General features: G+C 40.8%; 1 protein-coding gene across 1 annotated transcript in view; it reads right to left on the reverse strand.

The window, feature by feature from the left end:
• Positions 1-21,193, reverse strand: part of LOC146805332 (cilium assembly protein DZIP1-like) — a 1,720,714-nt gene that overhangs the window by 419,696 nt on the left and 1,279,825 nt on the right. Inside the window, exon 15 of the mRNA XM_085622543.1 lies at positions 5,339-5,484. Coding sequence (XP_085478669.1) covers positions 5,339-5,484 — 146 coding nt within the window. The remainder of the gene's footprint in view (positions 1-5,338; positions 5,485-21,193) is intronic.

Here is a 21,193-nt window from a genome sequence, read left to right on the forward strand (position 1 = left end):
GTAGGCCATATGTGGAAGCAAAAGGGTTTAATATGTTAATGGGTTATTGCCATTTTAAAGCTGATTTTTCACTGCAGCTTAGTTTAGCTAAATTGCACACAATAAGCTTGAGTATGTAATTTGAGCACCTAATTCAAGATGTAGGTTTTTATCTTAAGTGCAATTGACAACTGACAACATGAACAATGATTAGAGTTGTTTAGTGTGTTAATTGCACTGCCCCTTGTTTGTTTATTTGACTGTAATGCTACATGTTTGTTTTTTTATTTAGACTTTTATATAGCGCGAACTAAACCCGAAGATATCGGGTATCAGAGTGCTTTAAATGAGCACCAGTTTCATTGCACAAGGACACATTCATTTTTGTTAGGCACAGGGAGATTAAGTGATTTGCCCAGAACCACAGAATGTTTAGCATCGTTGCTTAGACTCGAACCTGGTTCCTCAACTTCGAAGTCGACCGCTCTAGCCCTAAGGCTACATCCTCTCCCGGTTGTTATGATCACATGATTTTAAACGTTTCAAAGAAGCACTTGCACTTAAAATCTTCACATCATTAATTGTAAAGCTGCTAAAGACTTGCTCATTTGGAATTCTAGCTAATAATATGAAACAATGTCCCTGTAATGCAAACGTACTGCCATGTGACTGTTTTTTAACCCCTTCAGTGCCCATGACGAGATGGTCTCGTCATGGGCCGCGGTTGCGCTGTGCCCATGACGAGACCATCTCGTCATGAACTCCGCCCGCTAATAGAAAGCCCGGCACAGGGCGGGGAAAGGGCGGGGCACGCAAGAGGTTAAGATTATCAGTGTATTGTATGACGGAAATGTTTTTAGTTGTGTGTTTTAAAAAAATATATATTCTCCAAAATACACAATTTGTATACATTTTTATATATATAGTATTAAATATTAGTGGAATATATTTAATTTACAGTATATTAAATGTATATATTAAAACATTTAACATTTACTATTTTAAACTCTCTGTTAAAAATCAATATTTGTGTCTATTTTCTGACGATATTAGTGTCAACAATATTTTTTTCCTGATATTTGTGTACTTGCCGTTATCAATATAGGAGCACAATATTCTGGTGAACAATGTTTTTGACACAATATTTTTGTCAATGATATTGTTTACCACAATATTGTGGCAGTGATTCGTATAATTGTCTTTCCCAGAGTACAGTAATAAAATGTAAGTACATAATAAACTATGGAATAAAAATGATTGCATGTGTTGCATGATGGAAATGGGACTGGGCTCCAGAAATAATGAATCGGCATGGCACAGGATATCAGGAAATTTTTAAAAACTGGCAATTCCCATTGAGGTGTGGGGACCAATATTGACCAGGCTCTCATGCTGTTGTAAGAGGAGTGGTGGGAACATGGAACCTGCTGCTGTAAAAAAGACACAGCAGTACAAGTTGCTCCTTACAGTCTTTTTTCCCTTAAGCAATTTAGATGGAGCTTACTGAACTCCAGCTTTTGAAATACATCTTTTCATAAGTTCAAACAATGCAGCAATTTGGTGAGTATAACTGGCATTTCTGCACTCTCAAAAGTTCTGCTCTTTGTCCTTTGCAAGAGCCAACACTTATCATCCTTCATAACTGTTTAGGCAACTAATAATCTGAGGAATCTGATCAGCTGCCGTTCAGAGGAGGTTTTGCCAATTGGAAGCCTGTAATATAGCATTAGTGGATGTATGCCTTTGCTGGTGAGAGGTATAAAATCTATAAGATTAAAACGCTGTGCAACCAATTCATCATTTGTCCCTTTCAAGGCAGACAAAAAGGGTAACCCATGCCCCCCAACAATACACTGGCACCTGTGAAAGGAAGTTCAACACATTGTAGTCCATCTCATCAAAGTCATGAAAAAATCAACCACATCACCCCAACACTGAGGAACCTTCACTACCACCTACCGACGCTGAACCATCTTCTAGACTAGTAGCATTTCCAACATGACCTTGAAAAACAAGACCCTTGGCTTAATGTATGTTTTATTTTTTAATCATTTACAATTTAGGTCATGTTGAGAAAACCCATTGGGATTTATACACAATCTACGTGCCTATAATGATGTTGGGCACTGTTGCTGTAATCACTGGTGGGGGATGAGTTCAGCATGAGGTTCCCATCTGACGCTGCCACTCTTTGGGGCATATCAACAACAACCGGCGATAATTATCGCTCAGCGCTCTTAGCGTGAGAATAATTATCGCCGGCTAGCGTGAATTTTTATCGCTGAGATAGCGTGCTATTAGCAACGCTTATCTCAATAGTGATAAAAATCTACACGCTAACAGGCTAACGTGAGATTATCGCTGGAAACCCAGCGATAATCACATGTTACCTTGTTGATAGGGACAGGCAAACTTAGCCATGATATCCTCCTTCCATAGGATATCATGGCTAAGTCTGAAAATTAGCAGACGTAAAAAAGCAGCGTTAACCGCGGTTAGCGCTGCTTTTATTGTCTCTAACAGGGTTAGCGATATTCTTGATAATAGGAGAAATGTCACTTAGTGACATTTCTCCTATTATTTTACTCTGGAACGTCCCCTTTGCATCTCATTAGAGATGCAAGGGGAAACGTAGAGTAAAAGGGTGCTAACATGCAAATTTGCGTGTTAGCACCCTGTTGTTGATAGGGAGCTAGTTTTATCTCTGCTTTTTTGGCTTTTAAAGCCAAAAAAGCAGAGATAAAGCCCTTGTTGATATGCCCCTTTGTTCTCAGCAAAATGACTAGCCGGCATTGGAAAGAAAAGTGGCTGCAGACAGATAGGCAACTCTATGAGCTCCCATTAAATTAATTGTCTGTCGCCAAAACTTTTCGAGTTTCTGCCAAGCCCATGTGAAGTTGGCTGCCAGGGGGCAGTGCGGGTGAGATTGGCCCACATAATTCACTTTCCAGCACCGTTGTCTTCCTGACCTTTTAAAGCACAAGAGCAACCAATTATGCTTTGGGGAACCTAGATTATTGTGAACATGAGGAACAGTGCTTCACCAGGGATTCATTCAATATACAAATGCATAGTTAATAGCAAACCAATTTCTAAACATAATGAATGTTTAGAAATTCAATAATCTAGGCTCCCTGTAGTCCAAAAAACCTGTTTATTTCATGAAATTCAAAGAAAATGAGTATAAAAAGGAGCTAAATGAAAGAAAACAAGGGGCATATCCACAACAACCGGCGATAATGATCTCTGAGCGCACTTAGCGCTAGGATAATTATCGCCGGCTAGCGTGAATTTTGATCACTGAGATAGCGTGCTATTAGCAACGCTTATCTCATTAGCGATAAAAATCCTCACGCTAACAGGCTAACGTGAGATTATCGCTGGAAAGCCAGCGACAATCTCACGTTACCTTGTTGATAGGGACAGGCAAACTTAGCCATGATATCCTCCTTCCATAGGATATCATGGCTAAGTCAGAAAAATACCAGATGTAAAAAAGCAGCGTTAACCGCGGTTAGCGCTGCTTTTTTTGTCTCTAACAGGGTTAGCGACATTCTTGATAATAGGAGAAATGTCGCTTAGCGACATTTCTCCTATTATTTTACTCTGGAACGCCCCCTTTGCATCTCATTAGAGATGCAAGGGGAAGCGTAGAGTAAAAGGGTGCTAACATGCAAATTTGCGTGTTAGCACCCTGTTGTTGATAGGGTGCTAGTTTTATCTCTGCTTTTTTGGCTTTTAAAGCCAAAAAAGCAGAGATAAAGCCCTTGTTGATATGCCCCCAAGTGCTTAGTGCCCCCTGTGATCACACCAAATTGAAAAACATTGGGGCCATAAACACAAAAAACAGACAACTCCCGTCTGCATAGTGGAGCTAGATAGAGCAAATATCACCATCCTCAGCTCGGCCTAACAATGGGTAAAAACGGCCTAGTCTCAGTGTCATAGTGTTGGCGATGTTTTCACCTCTAGGGTCATTTCTGAGGATTCATCAGGACAAAAACAAGGCGGGACACCTTTGTGGAAAATAAAGACAAAATAGTCAAGAAGCTGTAATGTTTTCGGAGTAAGTGTTGGTTCTGATGAGGTGTTTTCTGCTGGGTCGTTGATAGGCTGTAAAAAGAACCTTACTAAACGAGTGCCTTTTGCCATACTGCTGTAATATTTTCATACCCATGACACCCAACCTAACGATGTAAAATAATTCAAGCACGAAATTCAGTGGAACACAGAGCGTGGGACACGTTACATGCACCAGTGACTCTTGAATTATAAGTCCTTCTTACACTTTCTTCATATTCTTCAGGTGTCTAGGCCAGCACTCCTTTTCACAAGAAATGTGACCCCAGGGCAAAATATGTGAAATACAGATGCAGGTGAGTATAGTCATTGGGCTTTTCTTCCATGTCCAATTTGGGCTTCTGATCCAAAGTGTATATTCTTGATCCAGAGACAGGCCACTCTATCAAGATCTTTTAAAGTAAATGGTTTGTATAAAATCACTGGGGCAGATTTATGTTGCACTTGCGCCTCATTTACGCCGCCGTTGCGTCACTTTTGTGACGCAGCAGCGGCGCAAATCCTGCGCCATGGTGCGGGGTATTTACAAATGTGACGCATCTCCCAGATGCGTCACGTTGTAAAGCCCTGCGCCACATGTAGGCGTTCCAGGGCAGGTGGGGGCGTTCCGGCGCAGGAACGCCTCCTAAAAGTGGCTGAGTGAAATCTACAAGATTTCACTCAGTCACTTTTAGGCCCATGCTGCGTCAAAACCCTGCGCCTGCTTGAAGCAGGCGTAAGGATTGACGCAGCATTGTACAGATAGGGCCCCCCAGATCATTGCTGGAGCTGCGTCGCGCTTGCGACGCAACTCCAGCAATGCGCCACTTTTCGGCACAGATGCGTCACGCATCTGTGCCGTTTTTGCCCCATGGTGCGCCGCATTATAAATGCGGCGCATCCATGGTGGCGCAGCTGTGGCGCATAATAACTGGCGCATCCCTGCTGATATGCAGGGATGCGCCAGTCGTCATAAATCTGCCCCACTGTGCTTACTATGAGTTTGTTTTACCTTCAGTCCCACTTCCTTAAGACTCACATCTTAAGCATTGTCGAGACGCTGCTTTATGAGTAACTCTTAACCCTGGAAATCAATAGACAAAAGGCCAAGGAAAGATTTGTAGAACAGCAACTTGATTTCGAGTAAAGACAAGCAATGAAATTGCAAACCCTTAAACCCCATAAAGGTTTAGCATATGAATGTCTGCAGCAACACAACTGGGTTTGCCCACGCAAAAAAATTATGCATGAACATAAAAATATGTGACCAGGACACTACAGAATAAATTTGATAACTTACAGTTTGAATTCCCAGAGACTGCAATTTTTCGTTCAATCCCTGTTCCAAAATGGCTCGCAGTTCCTGACCCAGGGTGGGATTAGTCTTCAGCGCATCAACTAGTTGTTGTTTACTTGTTCCTAGTGTGTCTTCAATTTGGTCTTTTTCTGGGGAAAAAAACAACCAATGTGACTAAAAGTGTTTTCATCTATTTGGTAATTGTTCGTAGGCGAAAATGCAAGAAAAGTTAGGGGTTTTCTAATAATTAACATTTCAGTTATCATCGGCAAATTCACTGAGCAGTAACATCTAAATACTGCCGAACACTTCACTAGGCCACTCTACATCTTGCGACCTCCCTGAAGTGCCAACTAACAGGAACTACTTTGCGGCTGTGTGTTATTTTCTGATGTGCATGCACAAATCCAAGTGTTCAGTATAGCTAGCAGAGTATTTCAAAGAAATCCCTGGAAATTGAAGCTGTGCATAATATGCAAATTGCTAGTGAGGTAAACTGACATTCGTAGAGATGCACTGGCTTACAAAAGTCTTTTTTCAATGACAACAGCATATATGGAAGATTTGGGCTAAAGATGAAAAATCTAAGCTATCCCTTAAAATGAGTCTAAAAACTTAGGGCCTCCTTATGATTACGGAGCGGCGGGCATCTAACCACCATCATTTCGGGCACGAGACAGTCCGACAATGTGTCAGCGGTCCAGACAGCCCAATTACAATACAACCGCCGTGCAGGCGGTCGGAAAATGCTTTTTACTATTCCGGCTTGTGCAGTGGTCCAGGAACAGGGCCGCTGCACAAGCCGCAATAGTAAAAAGCATTTTGATAATATCGATTCACCGTGTGCCAGGCACCATGGTGCACACAGTGCATGTTTTTTTGGGGGGTACCATATATGCTCCCCTGGCCCCCTAGCAGTGGCCCACCGGAGACAGGCGCCTTGCTGGGGGCTTCAAAAGTCTCTTTTTGACAGTCTTTTCATAGCGGTGGGACCACCATGAAAAGGCTGTCGGAAACTGACATCTTAATCCGTTTGGCGAAGCCTTCGCAGGAACCGCCTCCATTGTAGAGATTAGGCTACGATTGCTCCCAGATAGCTCCTTGAGCCTGTCAGAGGCAGCGGTCTTTCCCCTCGCCCAAATCGCTCTGACCACCAGATTTGTAATCCAGCAACCGGACCGATACCCTGGACGTCAGGCAGACCGCCACCGATGGCCTGTCGGTGGTGGTACGCCCGACATCGTAATCAGGCCCTTAGATGCGAAACCAACACACAGTATAAAAGACAAGCTTCCTATTCTGTACTCAATATGGTACAATTCAAAATAAAAACTATTCATATTTTAAAAAGGTCTGGACTACAGAGACCCCCCAACAATTCATTAATCAAGCTCTCATTTCTCAGAAGCCTCCTACAGATAAGAAACCATTGTGCAAGCAACCAACAACCATACATGGCCATGACAATCTGTTAAACGTAACACAATATTTTATAGCAATATGTAACTTCGATCTTGGTTGTCTCTTGTCAGAGTACTAGCATTTGAATGTTAGTGTCTCTAAATGAATGGTAGAAGTGTTACAGTGATGTACTACCATCTAGATACTCTCAATATATGTGTAGAAGTTGTCCAAAGCAGCATCTCACTTCACAGGAAATTCGATTTTTGTACCATTTATAACTTTATGCCTCCTTCCCCTGTCTGCACCAAACATGGAGAAAATTGCTTACCAGCTAACCTATGAGCATTCCAAGTTAGGTGTAAATCGATCCAATGCTTCAAAAGTTCTAAGAGGGTTCCCACAACAGTTTTTCTGTTTCTAAAAAACGAGGTTTCCCTTAGCAGATATCTCTGAGTATGAAGCTCAGAAACTGCTCAACAATGGTTAGCACATTTTTTATGGCGCAGTGGCCTTTCCATTTGTGATATTTATTGGTTTGGTGAAAATCTGTTCAGTCGTTTTCGAGATACAAGACAAAATGTGCCTGGGGAAAGTAAGTATATTTATTAAATTGTGTGCAAACTAAGTGATTCACAACAATCTGTGAATGAGAACTAGACACTCACGTGCCTTTTCCTCCCCATGGTCAGAAATATTAGGAGGAAAAAAGAAAAAGCAAGCAGCAAGCAAGAGAGTCAATGCTTGTATGCCTACTCGCTGCCAGGCACGATTACGAGCAAGCAAGCCTGCTCTCTGCCAGTAATGTGGCTTTTCCCCCAACCCACCTGGCTTGTCTTGTCTTGCCTAAGGATGGGTGAATTCATTCATTCTCATCCCAGCCTTGCCACGTGGACCAGTGTATGCAGTAAATATCATCCTACCTTACCCAAGGGCAAGAGGACAGTATTATCTTATTGTGGGATAGATACTGCTGCCCTGGTGTGTGTCCACTTTACCACCTGCATTGGCAAAGTGTGGGAGGGGGTTTTACACTAAACTTCTGTTGCCTTGCTCAAGGATGAAGGGAATGAAAAATTATACCCCCTCCCCCTTTGCCCAGGGGTGAGAATTGGGGAACCTACTCCAACCCTTCAAACTGCATACATGCATGGGGTAGCTAGATACTAAACCACACTACTCTTTCCCAGTTGTGCTTGGGTAAGTACTACCTACCCCTCTTGCTTTGCCCAAGATCTAAGTTGGGGCAAATTGCTTACATCCAACTTTGCCCTAGCCAGAAGGGAGGATTTTACAGAGCAGACCTTGTCTTGGCCAAAAGCAAGGGAGGAATGGGCCATCTCTCCTCCTGATGTCCCCAAATGGAATGAGGACGTTAAACAAAAACAAAAACAACCAATGAGCTGTCATCAGCTCCAGCACACTTTTACATATAGAAGCAGTGCTAGCTCACCTCAGTGGTTCAGTGTTACATTAGCAACACTGTGCTCGCATAACTCTATGTTCATTCACCCGCTTGTTTTTAGGATCCCCATCTGCCCTTGGGTATGGTGAGTGGGCACATGGGACACAAGTTGAAGCGGTCAACTGTCTCTTTCTTTCTTTCTTTCTTTCTTTCTTTCTTTCTTTCTTTCTTTCTTTCTTTCTTTCTTTCTTTCTTTCTTTCTTTCTTTCTTTCTTTCTTTCTTTCTTTCTTTCCTTTCTTCCTTCCCTTATTTCTTTCTCTGATTTCTGTTCTCTCCATTTTGTTAGTTGATAATTGACAGTTGTCCACTATCCATAGGAAGAAGCCCCATTCCCCCCTTGGCCCATTCAGGGCTTGATTGCACAGTACCGAGATTGAAAAATGGGCGATGTTTTAATTACACATCTGGATGAGAACATACATGGTTGACTTCAGATTAAGTTACAATCTGGTGATCTACAATAGATAGAAGTCACATGACCAATACTACAATGAAAGTAGTTCCAATTAAATGCCCATATTGATTCCAGTACCTCCGTTTGAAGGCAGTGATCACATGACATCACACATATTTCGTTGGTTTTTATGAACAAATTATTCGTACTGTTGATTTTGATGATGTTCTTTGTACATTGTACAAGACTGGCGCACATCATGATGAATTATTATCTAACTTAATATATTGTAAGATGCCCACCGTATTGCAGCAATAGATTGCAGTACACTTCGAACATCATCGCTTTCCATGAAATTCTATGTGTGACGTATTCCTCTAATGTTTAAATGTCGTTTGAAATGTGGACAAAACTGACATTGAAAAAGGTGTCGAGCTGAAACGCGTCTGTCAGTACTTTGTGATTTAGCTTAATAAATTAATTTACTTTCCCCGAGTGCACCAGTTACTGTCCACACGATTGCAGGAGTTTGAGTGGTTGTTGTATGCGGCTCACCACTGAGGTGAGTTGCACCCAGGATGCGAGGTGCGGCGTATGTTGAACTTTGTTAAATACTATATATATATATATATATATATATATATATATATATATATATATATATATTCCCTACTGGTGGTCGCCAGTAAGTAGTTATAGTTAGGACCTATTTTCCATAGGAAATCCGCAACTTTCTATTCCCAATAAGTCTGGCGCTGGTTGACGAATCCTTGCAAAATTTTCAAAACTTTTGGTCAGCTCCGCTCCGCTCCTACCCTGAAAGTTTTGCGGTGATCCGTCAAGCGGGGGCCGAGAAAAAAGGGGGGTCTCAAAACGCGTTTCCCCCATTCAATTTCCCATAGGATCTGTTGTCGCAGCTACAGCCCGAACCGCTGAACGGATTGACACCAAATTTGGCAAAAAGGTAGTCCCCAGTTTGGACTCGTGCCTTTTGCATATATGGTGTGAATCTGTTCAGTGGTTCCTGAGAAAATTAGAGTTAAAAGTACATATATATCTATGGCCTCGGAGGATCCGCGGACCGTACCCGCACCGTAAGCGCGCCCTCCCCGAACCAAGCGTGCACCCTCCCGATCGAGTGCTGAATGCTAATCGGCTGTCAAGTGTCTCTCTACATTCGAAACCAGGAACTGTTGGCGGCCATTTTCTGCCTCGGTAGAAGCGAGGCTGAAGAAGCAAGGGGAAAAAGTGTGTAAAACATATAAAGGGGGCAGAGTGGAAATACTCTGACCCTCTAGAGGTGCTAAGGGGGTCCCAGAAGGAACCTCTGGGGCCCCCTTTTTAAAAAAAAAAAATACGGCGAAATGCGCGCACGATGCGCGCATCCTATCGCGTTGGATGCACAGATTCTCTCGCAGTAGGTGCGCGGATCAACGGCAACGTTTTTTGAAAAACGACAAGAAATTATTGGTTGTATGACAACTTTCTACACTGAAAGGTAGGGTGTATATTTCTGTTTTTTAAAGGTATGATTGTTATTGGTTAACAAAAACAGATTGTAAGGAACATTATATATGATAAGCTGATATGTTGAAAAGTCAAGCACACTTCCTGTGTAGGAACATTGTGTGCTAAACTTGTGACCTTTGAGCTCAGTGCAGTGTTCCATGACCTGTTTCTATGGTAATAGGCAGAAGGCAGATTGGGGGAAGGGTTGAAATGTATTTCAGTTGGAAAGGGTTGAAATGTTTAACCAATAGAAATGTGTTTGCTTTTGAGTTTATGTGTGAAGGATTATGATTTGATGTTTACATGTATATGTGTGGAAAATGAAAGGGAAACTTTTCCATTCTTTGCTTTTGCTGAGAGGTGCACAGTGCAGAGATTCTGTAAAAGAAAATATGGTGAGTGATTGATATACTTTTAAATCTACAAAAGAACTTGAAAGATGAGTTTTTTTTAACTGTGAGGGGATGTATGTAGACTATTTTGATTTTAATCAGACTAATGTATTTCTCCTGCTAAAGTGTAGGGAGTACTTTTTTTCTTTACAATCTTATTGACAGTGTGTGTGCATGTGGAAACCATTCTGTGATAAGCATTTGTGTTTTTCATGTGTTGGTAGAAAGATAACTGTGCTGTTTTTATATTTTGGTAGAATTAGAAACCAGTCATTGTTTATGAATTTGTGAAATGAGTTATGTTATGTTTCTATACTAAAATGTAGTACTACTTCTAGATGAAGAAATGTGTTTTGGTATAGTGCAAGGGATAGTGTTGTTTGTCTACAATCACACAGTGAGTCTGTGTGCATTTGGGAACCACTGTGAGAGAAGCATTTGGTAATATCGTGTATTTGCTGACAGATAAATGTTTTAACTTGTCATGTTGTGAAGTTTTAGTAGCATTAGAAGCCAGTTATGGCTTATGATTTGATTAAATGAGTCAGGCTTTGACAGAAAAGTGCTGTCCTGAAATATGTAGATTGTGTGTAGTTCCCTTACCACTTTCATTGTAGTGAATGAGTTTTGGTAAACTCCTAGGGATAGTGGTGCATGTCTAGAATCACAGTGTGAGTTAGTGTGTATTTGGGATCAGTGTGAGAGAAGTATTTGTTGACATCATGTATTTGCTGACAGATAACTTTTATAAAACCTGTCATGTTGTGAAGTTTTAGTAGCATTAGAATCCAGTCTTTGCTTATGCGTTGATTAAATGAGTCATGCTTTGACACTGATGTGCTGTACTTAAATATGTAGATTGTGTTCAGTACCATTAACTCTTCTAGTCTAGTGAATGAGTTTTGGTAAACTCCTAGGATGGTGTTGATTGTCCAAAATCACACTGTGAGTGTGCATTTGGGTAAGGATTGTGAGAGAAGCATTTGGTAACATCGTGTATTTGGTGACAGATAACTGTTTTAAAACCGGTCATGTTGTCAAGTTTTAGTAGTATTAGAAGCCAGTCTTTGCTTATGCTTTGATTAAATGAGTCAGGCTTTGACTCAAAAGTGCACTCCTGAAATATGAAGATTGTGTGCAGTTCCCTTATCACTTCCACTGTAGTGAATGAGTTTTGGTAATCTGCTAGGGATAGTGTTGTTTATCTAGAATCACACTGTGAGTCTGTGTGCATTTGGGAACCACTGTGAGAGAAGCATTTGGTAACATCGTGTATTTGCTGACAGATAAATGTTTTAAAACATGTCATGTTGTCAAATTTTAGTAGCATTAGAAGACAGTTATGGCTTATGCTTTCATTAAATGAGTCAGGCATTGACAGTAAATTGCAGTCGTGAAATATATAGATTGTGTGCAGTTCCCTTACCATTTGCACTGTAGTGAATCAGTTTTGGTAAACTCCTAGGGATAGTGGTGCTTGTCTAGAATCACACTGTGAGTTAGTGTGTATTTGGGATCATTGTGAGAGAAGCATTTGGTAACATCATGTATTTACTTACAGATAACTGTTTTAAAACCTGTCATGTTGTGAAGTTTTAGTAGCATTAGAATCCAGTCTTTGCTTATGCGTTGATTAAATGAGTCATGCTTTGACACTGATGTGCTGTACTTAAATATGTAGATTGTGTGCAGTACCATTAACTCTTCCAGACTAGTGAATGAGTTTTGGTAAACTCCTAGGATAGTGTTGCTTGTCTAAAATCACACTGTGAGTCTGTGTGCATTTGGGTAAGGATTGTGAGAGAAGCATTTGGTAATATATTGTATTTGATGAGAGATAACTGTTTTAAAAGCAGTCATGTTGTCAAGTTTTAGTAGCATTAGAAGGCAGTTATTGCTTATGCTTTGATTAAATGAGTCAGGCTTTGACTCAAAAGTGGACTCCTGAACTATGAAGATTGTGTGCAGTTCCCTTATCACTTCCACTGTAGTGAATGAGTTTTGGTAATCTGCTAGGGATAGTGTTGTTTGTCTAGAATCACACTGTGAGTCTGTGTGCATTTGGGAACCACTGTGAGAGAAGCGTTTGGTAACATCGTGTATTTGCTGACAGATACATGTTTTAAAACATGTCATGTTGTCAAATTTTAGTAGCATTAGAAGACAGTTATGGCTTATGCTTTCATTAAATGAGTCAGGCATTGACAGTAAATTGCAGTCATGAAATATATAGATTGTGTGCTGTTCCCTTACCACTTGCACTGTAGTGAATGAGTTTTGGTAAACTCCTAGGGATAGTGGTGCTTGTCTAGAATCACACTGTGAGTTAGTGTGTATTTGGGATCAATGTGAGAGAAGCATTTGGTAACATCATGTATTTACTTACAGATAACTGTTTTAAAACCTGTCATGTTGTGAAGTTTTAGTAGCATTAGAATCCAGTCTTTGCTTATGCGTTGATTAAATTAGTCATACTTTGACACTGATGTGCTGTACTTAAATATGTAGATTGTGTGCAGTACCATTAACTCTTCCAGACTAGTGAATGAGTTTTGGTAATCTCCTAGGATAGTGTTGCTTGTCTAAAATCACACTGTGAGTCTGTGTGCATTTGGGTAAGGATTGTGAGAGAAGCATTTGGTAACATCGTGTATTTGCTGACATATACCTGTTTTAAAACCGGTTATGTTGTGAAGTTTTAGAACCATTAGAAGCCGGTCTTTGCTTATGCTTTGATTATATGAGTCAGGCTTTGACATAAAAGTGCAGTCCTGAAATATGAAGATTGTGTGCAGTTCGCTTACCACTTCCACAGTAGTGAATGGATTTTGGTAAACTCCTAGGTATAGCGGTTGTTGTCTAGAATCACACTGTGAGTCTGTGTGCATTTGAGAACCACTGGGAGAGAAGCATTTGGTAATATTGTGTATTTGCTGACAGATAACTAATTTCAAACCTCTCATGTTGTCAAGTTTTAGTAGCATTAGAAGCTAGTTTTTGCTTATGCATTGATAAAATGAGTCAGGGTTTGACACTAAGGTGCAGTACCATGTACTATTCTGTTCACTGTGGCAGAACTGAAAATTTAAAAGTTTTACCTAAGCACTATCCTAGAAGTAGTCTGATTATTTAGTCAGTTTCTAAGTACCAAATAGACTGCTTCAAATGTCTATGCAGTATGCATGTAGTGTTCTAACATACTATACACTTGTCTTTTACACCTTCAATTCCCTAGTCAGTATCCATACACTTCCAGGAAACATCCTGTCACTTCCTTTGCAGCCCTCTAGAGACCCATTCATCAGCATGTACTAATCCATTTACTGTGCCAAAACCCAAAAACTTATACATTCACAAAGACACTCTCTTTCCAGTACTCTAATGATTTAGTCACTGCCTAAGTATTCATGCACTGAGCCAGGTCTTAGCACATGGACTTCTTCAAATCCCTATCCACTATGCATGCAGTCCTCTAAGCACCTACACCCTTGTCTTTCACACCTTCAATTCCCCAGTCAGTATCCGTTCACTTCCAGCAAACACCCTGTCACTGCCGTTGCACTCCTCTAGTGACCCATTCAGCATCATGTACTAATCTATTCACTGTGCTAAACCCTAATAAATTCACCCAGGCACTCTCCTTGCAGTACTCTAATCATTCAGTCAGTACCCAAGTACTCATTCAGTGACCCAGTCCTTAGTATATGGACTGCTTCAAACCCTTATCCACTATGCATGCAGTCCTCTAACAACCTACACAATTGTCTTTCTCACCTTCAATTCCCTAGTCAGTATCCATACACTTCCAGGAAATACCCTGTCACTCCCTTTGCAGTCCTCTAGTGACCCATTCAGCACCGTGTACTAATCCATTCACTGTGCTAAAACCCAAACACTTATAAATTCACCAAAATACTATCTTTGCAGTACTCTAATCATTCAGTCAGTGCTTAAGTGTTCATACACTGTTCCAGGCCTTAGGACATGGACTGCTTCAAACCCCTATGCACTATGCATGTAGTCTTCTAATCACCTAGGGCCATATGTAGGTAGAACGTGTTTTGCGATTCTCTAATTGCAATTTTTAGCGAATCGCAATTAGAGAATTGCAAAACGGAATGTAGGTAGGATTAGCAAATAATTTTGCGAATCCTACATATTCCTTAATTGCGAATTGCAAATTGCAATTCGCAATTAAGGAATACCTCCCCATTCATTCCTATGGGCCTAGAGGCCCATAGGAATGAATGGGAAGACATTCTCAATTTGCGATTCTCAATTAGAGAATCGCAAATTGAGAATGCAATTTCAAGTGTGCCAGGGTGTCAAAAGGACACCCTGTTGCACCCCTGAAATGAGCATGGGTGCACATGTGGCACACATACATGCCCTAAGGACATGTGTGTTCACCACATGCCACTTTGAAAAATGCAAAAATATGCATTTTTGAAAGAAATCGCAAATTACCACCAACCTGTAGTTGGTGGTAATTTGCGATTCCTTAAGGCCAAATTGCACTTTTTTGGTGCTTCTTACATTGCATTTAAGGAATCGCAAAATTTGTGATTCCTTAAATGCAATTGCAAAATAAGGAATCGCAAATTTAGCGATTCCTTATTTTGCACGCAGATTTGCCTTCCTACATACCACTTAGCAAAATTGCGATCGCAAACGCCGAAATTCGGCGAATTTCGGCGTTTGTGATTGCAATATTGCTTTCTACATATGGCCCCTAGACACTTGTCTTTCACACTTTCAATTTCGTAGTCAGTATCCATACAGTCCAGCACTTGTCACTCCCTTTGCAGTCCTCTAGTGACCCATTCAGCATCATGTACTAATCCATTCACTGTGCCAAAACCCAAACACTTATACATTCACCAATGCACTCTCCTTGCAGTACTCTAATCATTCAGTCAGTACCCAAGTACTCATTCAGTGACCCAGGCCTTAGTATATGGACTGCTTCAAACCCTTATCCACTATGCATGCAGTCCTCTAACCACCTACACAATTGTCTTACTCACCTTTAATTCCCTAGTCAGTATCCATACACTTCCAGTAAATACCCTGTCACTCCCTTTGCAGTCCTCTAGTGACCCATTCAGCACCATATACTAATCCATTCACTGTGCTAAAACCCAAACACTTATAAATTCACCAAGATACTATCTTTGCAGTACTCTAATCAATCAGTCAGTGCCTAAGTGTTCATACACTGAGCCAGGCCTTAGGACATGGACTACTTCAAACCCCTATGCACTATGCATGTAGTCTTCTAATCACCTAGACACTTGTCTTTCACACTTTCAATTTCGTAGTCAGTATCCATACAGCCCAGCACTTGTCACTCCCTTTGCAGTCCTCTAGTGACCCATTCAGCATCATGTACTAATCCATTCACTGTGCCAAAACCCAAACACTTATAAATTCACCAAGGCACTCTCCTTGCAGTACTCTAATCATTCAGTCAGTGCCTAAGTATTCATGCACTGAGCCAGGCCTTAGCACATGGACTGCTTCAAATGCCTATCCAGTATGCATGCAGTCCTCTAACCACCTACACAGTTGTCTTTCACACCTTCAATTCCCTAGTTAGTATTCATAAACTTCTAGCAAACATCCTGTCACTCACCCAGTGTGTCTCCTTATAGTACTCTAATCATTTAGTCAGTTAGCATGTAGTCTTTTAGTGAGGTAGGCTTTAGGGCATGAACTGCTTCAAAGTAGTATGCACTATGCATGTAGTGTTTTAACCATCGTCACACTTGTGGTTCAGGGCTATAGTTTCTTACTCAGTTTTTATTTAAAATGTGTTTGTACAGTAATGGAATAGTATAAATTTGAAAGTTATTAATATACATTTATTTGTGATTCTTTTTTTCAGATACAGAACTGGAGTGTTTCTCATCTGTTTGCACTCTTCTCGTGCAAGATTGTTTGGATGAAGGGTCCTTAGGTGTTTCATCATACTTGCTGTGCCGCACGATTATTTTTTGTTAGGATCCCCTCGTAACAGAACTCTTTGGCAAATCTTGCGCGTGATGAAGGTGGCATTGGTCTTTGTTTGCCCCTTGGAAAAAGTTACAAATTTCTTCACCACTGAAGAAAAACGTGTGGGTGTGGTGCCTTCTGCAAAAAGATTTCCTCAGATTCGGTAAATATTTTAAAGCGGCAACATTTACAGTTTTTGTAATTTAAACTTATACAATTTTGTTAGCTGTATGCATTTTATATATCTGTGATTTGTTTCTTGTGGTATTTTGTTGAGAATACCATATTGTTTTTTTTTAACAATCTTTCTGATTTTCCAGGTCTGTCGTCGACATCCATGGTTCCCACAGGAGTGTTCCGCCTTGTTGTTTTGTATTATTGTTGTTACATTTTGTTTATTAGTTTATTGTTTATATTTATGTTAATAAAAAAATAAAGTTTGAAACTAGTTTATCGTTTATATATTTATTATTTATAAAAAATAACGTTTGAAATTTTTTTTTATAATAGTGTGACTCTTTCTTGTTCTTATTACTGTTATTTGATGGAGTCCACCATGGTGTTAAATTTTGGGGCACTTATCGCTGGAATACTGGTGATATATGAAGTTTGCACCAACTTGTGAATAGTGTGTTAGATTTATCTCAACTTTACTTCTGTTAAAGTGCTGATAATGAAATGGAGAGTAGCCGTTCCCGTGCAAAAAGACACGAGGTGCACCTTTGCGATTTATTCTAAATACTAAAATCCTGTATTGTATTGCACTGAGGTATTGGCTGCCCTTACAGTGTACACACAAAATCTATTAAGAAATGTCATTGTATTTATATTGATTGGGAATAGTGCGTCACGTGCTGGATCTTGACGAGATACACTGCTCAGTTCGTATATTGTTGTGCACACGAAAAACATCACATCACAACTTTCACACCAATTGCAATGCGAAACAAATTCCGGCGATAAGTCACGTTAGCACCGGGGATTTTACACCTGCTTTCTGCTGGTGTTAAGCAGGACAACTACCTGCACCATGAAAGGGAACACAGCCAAGAGCCACACCAGAACACCCACAGGTGACATAGAGTCAATGAGCATGATACAGGGATACCCATGAGGGCCAGAAGACTCATCTCAACAACTCCAGGACCGCCAATGCTCCCCAAACCCACATCTTAGTAAGTGTGTCCCTGTGGTCATTGTCTTAGCATGATAGGCACAAGCCCTGCAACATCACAGTTTGCTGTCACCTTAGCGTTGGCAGTGAACCTGGATGTGTAGCTACGTACGCATCCTCCTGCATGCACAACTGGCGTGTGCTAGTCTGTCGTTCAGAGGTCAGTGCAGGGGTGTGCCTATCCGGCAAGGGGAACGGGTTGTCTCAGACATGTCCGTGTACAGGAAGTGCGGTAAGTGTGTCTCTGTGTTCTGGTGTGGCCTGTTACAAGAGCCGCAGCAATTGATGTTGTAAAGCGGCATGCACCACCTCCAAACGGCACTGTGATGTTGTATTAGGAATGTAGCAGGACATACGCAAATAGGCATTACAATGGCGTGCCGTACGAGTGCACGGGATACAACAGCTCACCGTACAAAAGTGTGGGGGCTCGTGGGAGGGAGGAGCAGGCGTTTGGCAACATAACACACAGTGAACTCGACCATGTGCCACATGCTGGGCATCTCATCCATGATGGCCATGGTCTCAGACATCCCACAACACCAACGACTGGCCTTTGTACACATCCTGTATGAATGCAGCGTGGTTTTAACTTCTATGCTCGTTCAGTGGTGTGATGTTGGCACGTTGTGTGACTTGTGCTCCTTGTTGGTGTGTTTCATTTTGGCCATTGTTAGTCTATATGTGTGTTGTACTTAATTGTGCATGTGTGCCATTCTGCCCATCTCCCCCACTCCCTGCTTCTTCCTCTTCCTAGTGCTGTTGTGTCTATAATATTGTTGCTGCACACATAAATACATGTAAAGAATAAATTACAATAGCTCCTTGATTATTTTAGGTTTCAAAACTTCTCTATTGGTTTCTTTTTAATTTTCTATATGAACCGTTTTTTTTAATATTCAACAACACATAGAAGTCAGAAGTGCAACGTATTCTATCAACACACTTTCTAGAACATTCTACAAGACGTGCAGGTTAAAAGGTCATAAATGTTTTAAAACTTTACGATATTTTTTGTAACATTTTCTTGAACATTTAACGACACGTGCAGGTTAAAAGTTGACAATTGTTTTAAGTTTGAACAGTGCCTTCCAACTGCAAGTAGCAGGTGTGGTTGAGCTGAGGAAATGTTATCCTATGATATGTACTCAACGTTGAAACTGCTTTTTCTTAACCAATCACAAAGATGCTTTTCCTCAAAACTAATGTGCACCCTACTTTTAAAAAAAGAATGCTTTTCATGATATCTGCAGAGATAAGTTATAGATAGGAATTAGCATTTAAAAAACCTTTGAAATTCACTAAAAAAACCATTGGTTTCATGCACGTTATAGTTAGGAATTGGCATTTAAAAAACCTTTGAAATTCACTGAAAAAACCAAAGGATTCAGGGGCATTATAGTTAGGAATTGGCATTTAAAAAACCTTAGAAATTCACTGAAAAAACCATAGGTTTCAGGGGTGTTATAGTTAGCTGGACATTTCCCTCGTACAAAACCCTAGAAATTCCCCTGTTATAGTTAGTTCAGCTAACTATAACTTGTGCCCCCGCAATGCACTGCTGATGACGTCACATATTACATCACTCATGACATGGTCAGTGAAATCACTGATGACATCACTGATGACATCTCAAATGACAGTGCATTGCGGGGGCACAAGTTATAGTTAGCTGAACTAACTATAACAGGGGAATTTCTAGGGTTTTGTATGAGGGAAATGTCCACCTAACTATAAAACCCCTGAAACCTATAGTTTTTTCAGTGAATTTCTAAGGTTTTTTAAATGCCAATTCCTAACTATAACGCCCCTGAAACCTTTGGTTTTTTCAGTCAATTTATATATATATATATACACATATTTATATATATATATATATATATATATATATATACATATACATATATAACCTACTGGCGGTCGCCAGTAGGTAGTTATAGTTAGGACCACGTTTCCATAGGAAATCCGCAACATTCTATTTTGAATAACTTTGGCGCCGGTCGACGAATCCTCGCGAATTTTTCAAAATAGGTGGGGCGCTACGCTCCGCTCCTACCCTTTAGACAGGGCTACAGCCCAAATGGCTGAACAGAATTTAATGAAATTTGGCAGAGAGGTAGTCCCCAGGTCAAGGAAGTGCCTTTTGTAGGTTTGGTGTAAATCTGTTCAGTAGATTCTGAGAAAATAGCCTTTAAATCAATATATATATCTGTGGCAGCTTACGGTGCACTTACGGTGCGCTTACCGTAAGCTTACCGTACGCGTACGGTGGCGTGCGCGAGCGCGATTCTGATTGGCTCTTAGTTCTTAGTAAACATTCGAATCGGTCGAAACCAGGAAGCGGCGGCCGCCATTTTCTCTCTCGCTTCCTGAGTAGGGCAGCAAAAACCAACCCCAAAAATGTGTAAAGAGGCAGTTTAATGAGATCCTAACCACCCAGCATTGATACAGGGGTCCCCAAACCACCCCCAAGCCCAAAAAAAAATAAAAAAATTTTTTCGGAAAATCGCCGATTACGCTTACCGTACACGCACGGTAAAAAATAGTAAAAAAAAAAAAAATTATCCACATTCTCCCCACCCCGTGTGCAAATGGTGCCCGAAGGGCACCATTTGGTCATGGCTTATCATAGGTAGGAAGTTAACAAAGAATACATTTCACAAAGATGCGCAAAATATGTCCCCCATGTGTACACGGTGCGTGAAGCGCATCGTGCGTGCATGGCCCATCCCGCTTAACGTGGGCCCGCGGTGCGCGCAGCGCACCGCGTGACCACTGTGCGTGCACGGCACTAACTGCGTAAAGTGGGCGCGCGGTGCGCGAAGCGCACCCCGTGCTCACTGTGCGCGCACCGTGCGCGCACGGAACGAACTGCGTTAACTGGGCGCGCACGCTACGAATGGCGTAAAGTAACTTAGCATTTAAAAAACCTTGCAAATTCACTGAAAAAACCATAGGTTTCACACATGTTATAGTTAGCTGGACATTTTACTGATAAAAAACCAATGAAATTCCCCCGTTATAGTTACTGCAGGCAACTATAACTCACGCGACCGCAATCTTCTGCTGATGACATATGTGTCTTTATGAAAAAAAAATATTTGTAATATATGTAAAGCTAAAATTTAATGGAAGAAGACATGGGCAAATAAGTGTCTAAATACAGTATTAGCATCAGCAGAGGATTGCGGTCGCGTGAGTTATAGTTGCCTGCAGTAACTATAACGGGGGAATTTCATTGGTTTTTTATCAGTAAAATGTCCAGCTAACTATAACATGTGTGAAACCTATGGTTTTTTCAGTGAATATATATATATATATATTCACTGAAAATACCATAGGTTTCAGAGACGTTATAGTTAGAAATTAGCTTTTAAAATACCTTAGAAATTCAAAACATAGTTTTCAGGGGTGTTATAGTTAGCTGGACTTTTCACTCGTACAAAACCATAGAAATTCCTTCATTATAGTTAGTTCTGCTAACTATAAATCGCGCGCCCTCAATGCACTGCTGATGATGTCACATAT

Source organism: Triturus cristatus, chromosome 8 (genome assembly GCF_964204655.1).
Source record: "Triturus cristatus chromosome 8, aTriCri1.1, whole genome shotgun sequence".
Lineage (NCBI taxonomy): Eukaryota > Metazoa > Chordata > Amphibia > Caudata > Salamandridae > Triturus > Triturus cristatus.